Raw genomic sequence first — 6216 nt, 5'->3', positions numbered from 1 at the left:
CGTGCGCGCAGTGTCTTAGCATTCCACCGGCAACACGACACACGCGTTCTTTATTCATAAAGCTTTAATTTGATTGTGACGAAGAGCAAACGCACGAAATAGAATATAAATAGAAAAAAGCAAAAATTGAATGAATAGATTTATGCGATGCAAGAGGTCTACAGTAGCTGAGATGTGTATAGCATATGCACGCGGAGTCTTAGCATCCCACACAACAGTGTCTTGGCAACACGACACACGTTCTTTAATCATAAGGCCTTAATTGCGACGAAGAGCAAACACACGAAATCAAATAGAAAAATAGAATAAATAAAATAAAATAAATAAATAAAAATAAATAATTGCGACGAAGAGCAAACACACGAAATCAAATAGAAAAATAGAATAAATAAAATAAAATAGAATAAAAAAAAAACTGAAATAGAATGAAATAGAGAGCCGATCAGCGTCTGCATTACGTGTACTATGCGCATGCGCGGCTCTGGGCGGCCATCTTCCTACCTCGGCGGAGTTTCTTCGACGGCCACGGCCAGCTTTTTGTAGTAGTCCATGGCGTAGACAACGACGAGTTCGTCCTCCGTTATGTTGAACGGGGTGATGGAGTTAAGGTAGCGCAGCCAGTCTATCTAAATGTAGCAAACGTGAACGGTCGTAAATCGTCGCCGGCGGCAATGTCGTTATTCGTCAAGTGTTGGCGATAGCCGAGCTATCACCGTTTAGAGAAGGTTCGACAATATAAACCAACCACACAACCAACCAACCAACAAACAAACGAACAAACAAACAAACAAACAAACAATCAGTCTAGTAAATAAATGAATAAATAAATAATATTAGGTAATAAATGCAATACAATTAATAAATTGAAGTGGAATATCAAATCGTATCCTATTTTCACCGATGTCTCGATGACGAAAGGCGACGCGGTGAGAATCTCGAACATGCGCGCAAGTTAATTACAACTAACTCTGTTTCATTAATTATTAAATACAATTAACTGTGGTTCACCACAATCGACATAGTCGTTGTTTTCACCTCTGTAACGTTCTCAATCAGTTCGGCCAGTCTCATCTTCTTGTAGATCGAAAAGAAATCTCTGCGCAGATGGTGCGGTATTGTCATCTGCAGCGATAGCAGGCACAACATGCGTGAATGGCCCCGCCGAGAAATGTTACAGTAAATTCTGCTATAACTCATTATAAAAGGATGATGAAAGGCGGCATATATATATATATATAGAGAGAGAGAGAGCGAGAGAGAGAGAGAGAGAGATAGAGATGATAGCGAGCGAAGACGAGAGAGAGAGAGAGAGAGAGGGAAGAGAGAGAGAGAGATAGAGAAAGAAGGAGAGAGAGAGAGAGAGAGAGATATGGATAAGGATAGAGAGCGCACGAGAGAGAGAGAGAGAGGGAAGAAAAAGGAGAGAAGCGATAAGAGAGAGAGAGAGAGAGAGAGAGCAGGAGAGAGAGAGAGAGAGAGAGAGAGAGAGAGAGAGAGAGAGAGCTGTCGTTTGTCTCGGTTGCTACTGTATGCAGGGATAGCGTATGTAATTAGGTTACACACTGATATCTGTTCTAGAGTAAATGAACAGAGTAAGATCGATGAAAGCTTTTAGTAAAAAATTTCGTTGATGATTCGGCTGAAATACGCACACAAAAGGTTCGCGAGAAACACATACGTATTTCTAGTCGTGAAGTAAATAGAGTCCGTGTTTGCAAAACAGACTGTCAAAGAGTTCGTCAACGAGACGCCATACATATTTTAGCGGGGCCTTGTGTTCGTGTGTAGTGCGGCGATGAATGTCGTTAATGAAGCGTCATTAATGCGACAGATGTAAACTTGTTACAGTAATGGCGGCTATTGTAATACCATCCTATAGCCAGTTTAGTCTTACGCCTAAACGCTTGCGCATAAACGCCTACTTCTGTATGCCTAAAAGGCACACAAATCGCCCCAGCCTATACGCCTAAAACACACACAATCGCCCAAGCCTATACGCCTTAAACACACACAATCGCCCAAACCTATACGCCTAAAACACACACAAACGCCCAAGCCTATACGCCTAAAACGCAGGCAGACTCATCTTGCTATGCATCGCGGCATCGATATAAGCTTTCAATTTAAATTTTCAACAATATCATCCCGGAAGTGACGCGTGTGAAACTCCGGCGTAATGGCGGCCGGACGTGACGTCACCTTAGCGAGTCTGGTCTCGAACTGGAACGTATCCCTCATCTCAGCAACAGCGAACTCCGGGTCGGCTCCCAACAACACTGTCACATCCAACATGAACTTCCTGTACGCGTCGGCAGGCGCTAGTTCGTCGTCCGCCTCCGTCGTCGCATTGGCGACGACGACAGAGGGCGCGGCGGTCGCGTTCTGCTCGGCGACGCCGTCGTCGACGTCATTGTCGGCTGCGACTTGTTCTTTCTTCTCTACGGGGAGGGAGGGGTCTTCGGTTTCGTTGTAGCTCAGGTAGTATTCACGTGACGGCATTCCGAGATCTGTCTGGTCGAGCTATGTATAGTAGCAACACGGGAAGGTGTGTTAGGATGGGAGAGCGGTTGGTTGCTCTGCTAAGCTAAGAGTGTAAAGGGACAAGAGTTGATATTTATATCGTACCGGGAACTCTGAACTTGCCCCTTTAATGAATTAATGTATTTCGTTAGAAATAATTATTAGCCTGTGCTAATACTGTTTGCTAATACTGCAGCGTCTCTTCGTAAGCTGCCTATTGTTTACTAATACTGCAGCGTCTCTTCGTAAGCTGCCTATTGTTTACTTGCATCAGCCGGGAAGCAAATTTTTTTTCCCCACTTGAGTTCCGGACCACAGCCAATCAGCGCACTCCATTCACTCGACTTCTTCGAAGCAACAATGTAAAATAAATACCACCTATCCCTAACCCTAACCCTAACACTAACACGTAACCGAACCCTAACACTATCTATAATTATCCAACTATATATATAAGCACCATTTATTACAAAACACTATCTATGGTGGGTCCGGAACTCAAGTGGGAAAAAAAATTTCGCAGCCGGGCACGCCTGCCGCTTGACTAGGTGAATGACTAAAACCATGGCTGACGTTCGAAGCTATAACTACACAATAACAAAAGAGTATCAATACAAAGTAAAATGCGAGGGCAAGTTGGATTGTACAACGCTACTTCTGATGTAATTTTGATTGAGTTTCACGTAATAAATCATAGGTAAACTATGGCATGGAAATGTTGAATTTCTTGTGTTTCGAGCGAGTCATAATTCTCTATATGATACACTCCTGATAATATATACGTTGTTCTAGGGCGAGGAGAAAAAACTCCCCTTGCCCAATCCCCGCTGGCTACGGCCCTGAAAGCCATATTGCCGCCGTACGGTATTACGGTCCATGAGTAAACATAATGTTAGGACCAACGTTAATACTAGTGTTTAATTAATGTTGCTATTAATTTTTTTTCTGAGAAGCCCCCCCCCCTGGTACGTGAAGCCATTATTCCCGCCGTATGTATGCATACTATATATATATATATATCCTCGTACGGTGATACCTGGATGATGTTGACGGACGAGTTTTCTCCGTCTGCTCCGACCCACTGCTGAATGAGGATGTCGTTGTTATAGTGACGCAGCTTTATCGTCAGGTCTAGCCAATCGAAGCCCTCGCCGCTCCACTCCGGATCCAGCACGGGCCAGCCTCCCAGCTCATCGAGCAGGTCTAGCAGCGGCTTGTTACCACGCGTCTCAATCATCTCTGCCGATAGGGTAATCGATCGTATCGATTATCCAACACATTGATTGACGATGGAACATCGATTGATAATAGAACATTAATAGATGATTGAATATTGATTGATGATCAAACACATTGATTGATAATCGGACGTCAATCGATAATTGAAAATCTATTGATAATCAAACACCTTAATTGATAATCAATCGCAAATCTCAATCGCATTAGGTGCAATACATGTGTACATCTGGAATGATTCATTTGTTATAGAGTTGACATATTTTGTACCCACTAGATGGCGACACGATGCAAGACAGTTTATCTCGGCCTCTACCATACGGTGAAGCAGAAATTATCATCACATGAATGAATGGATGAAATGAATGAATGAAAAAATGAATAAATGAATAAATGAATGAATAAATGAATGAATAAAATGAATGAAATGAATGAATGGCACGTGATGCTCAGATAAGTGTTATTAATGCTGCTCACCTTCGTTCATGCAGGATTTGTACAAGTCTTTAGCTTTGCGGGTTGCCTCAATGTCGTCCTCCTTTATCGGGTCTTCCAGTAGGTCTGTAACGATACCATGACGTCAGCAAATACACGCACGCAATGTAACGTAATGTAATGTAATATAATGTAATGTAACGTTATGTAACGCAATGCAATGCAATGTATAACGTAATGTATTGTAATGCAATGTAATGGAATGTATAACGTAATGCAATGTAATGGAATGCACGATAGATTTCACCCGTGATTAAAAACCGACTGAAACGCAATGCTGGTCAACAACCCGAACGAACTGCCAGAAACTGCGAAATCGAGTGTATTGAGTTGTAAGACCTTAATTTACCAGGAGTGTCATAATATAGACACTATATTATGATCCACTGATCTTAATATAGCCGCATATCTAAGCAATGTGTTATATAGGGCCACAAAAACCGATAGGTTACAACGTTATTGCCCCGCTAGAGGCCAACCTAGACCCATCGCCATATTTCTAATGAGGTTAAACTATATTTAACCATTTTTTAGCGCGCGTCTGTCTACGGGAACCGATGTCAACGCGCGTCTGCTGCCTGGCCACGCGGCTAAATACTACCAGGAGCGTCATATAGACTATATTAGATATATATATATATATTATATATATTATATATAATTATATATATATATATTATATATATTATATATAATTATATATATATATATAATATAGTTTATATTAGGACACTCTTGATGCTACCCCTAACCCTTACCGAATAGTTTAAGTTCCAGGTCGTCCTTGAGGAGGGAGAATGTGTCGCATGCGGCCTTGTCTTCCGGGATGGTGTGAACCTTCTCGAACCTTCCGCAAGCGTAGTCGAAGAAGTCCTCGCATGGATCGACGGACGGGTCAATGTACTGCATCAGTTTATGCGCTGCGAGAGGGTGGAGGACGATGACGATAGATTTTGGCGTTAGTAAGAGGCAGTTATTTGTGGTGATGATGTTCCGTGAAAGCGCCCGCGCTTTCGCATCACAATATCTTTGAGATATAAAAACGAGTTAATAAATATAGAATTGGTTTTAACTCGCTACCGATATCTTGTGATTTGCGAGCTTAAATCATCGATTAATCCCGAGCGCGCGTCACGTATCCATGGCGACGTGTTTAGCTGGCGGGTTAGTACTCACATTAGCCACCAGGTAGCAACACTAGGAAAGAATTTCGACTAAGAACTAACACAGATACAGTGAATCTGAATTAGGCAAATGGAAGAAAGCGAGCGAGAGTTACGTGGTTATTTTTTCACGAGCGCGCACGTCGTCACACGTATACCGGGCTAAAACGATATACGGTGTAAAAACGATCAAATCAATACAAAATTTGTTTTTATTCGCTACCGATATCTTGTAGTTTGCGAGCATAAATTATAGATTAATCACGAGCGCGCGTCACGTATCCATGGCGACGTGTTTAGCTGGCGGGTTAGTACACTCACATGTTTCCACACAGTCGGCCGTCACGCAGTAATCGCATGAATTGCCGCTGAACTCTGTTTTCTCCTGCTGCTGCTGCTCCTGTCGCCCGCCGCTCTCTTGCCCCTCGTCTGCGGTGGCGTCGTCGGTTTCCATGGTTGCGTTGCTCGCTTCATCGTACGATGTATCGACGCTAGGGGTCGTTGCGGGCGCGGCGCTGCTCCCCCTGGCGGCGGGCCGCGGCGTCGGCGTCGTCAGCGGATAATCTTCGTAGCCAATGTCGACAGGTATGCGTCGGTCGACCTCGTCTTCCGTCGTCTCGCTACGGGGCCGCACCTCGTTCAGAATTTCGTCGGTGATGACGTCAGGCTCGGCGTCGTCGTCGATGACGTCATCGTCGGGTACGTCGCTCGGCCAGGTTTCGTTGCTGGCGACGACGAATTCTTGCCGCCCGCCGCTCTCTTGCCCCTCGTCTGCCACCGTCGTCGTCTCGCCCGTCGCCAC

General features: G+C 44.0%; 2 protein-coding genes across 2 annotated transcripts in view; both read right to left on the bottom strand.

The window, feature by feature from the left end:
• Positions 1–5868, bottom strand: part of LOC106817160 (membrane metallo-endopeptidase-like 1) — a gene marked incomplete in the record, with an annotated part of 13472 nt that extends 7604 nt beyond the window's left edge. The window contains 7 exon segments of the mRNA XM_014821814.1: positions 502–626; positions 1036–1122; positions 2200–2520; positions 3557–3759; positions 4234–4317; positions 5010–5171; positions 5736–5868. Coding sequence (XP_014677300.1) covers positions 502–626; positions 1036–1122; positions 2200–2520; positions 3557–3759; positions 4234–4317; positions 5010–5171; positions 5736–5868 — 1115 coding nt within the window.
• Positions 5869–5930: 62 nt separating this feature from the next.
• Positions 5931–6216, bottom strand: part of LOC106817162 — a 20338-nt gene continuing 20052 nt past the window's right edge. Inside the window, exon 4 of the mRNA XM_014821816.1 lies at positions 5931–6216. Within this exon, the coding sequence (XP_014677302.1) occupies positions 6104–6216 (113 nt within the window). The 3' untranslated portion in view covers positions 5931–6103.

The sequence above is a fragment of the Priapulus caudatus genome, unplaced genomic scaffold (assembly GCF_000485595.1).
Source record: "Priapulus caudatus unplaced genomic scaffold, Priapulus_caudatus-5.0.1 Scaffold1614, whole genome shotgun sequence".
Taxonomy (NCBI): Eukaryota; Metazoa; Priapulida; class Priapulimorpha; order Priapulimorphida; family Priapulidae; genus Priapulus; species Priapulus caudatus.
This window is presented reverse-complemented; position numbering and strand designations above follow the sequence as displayed.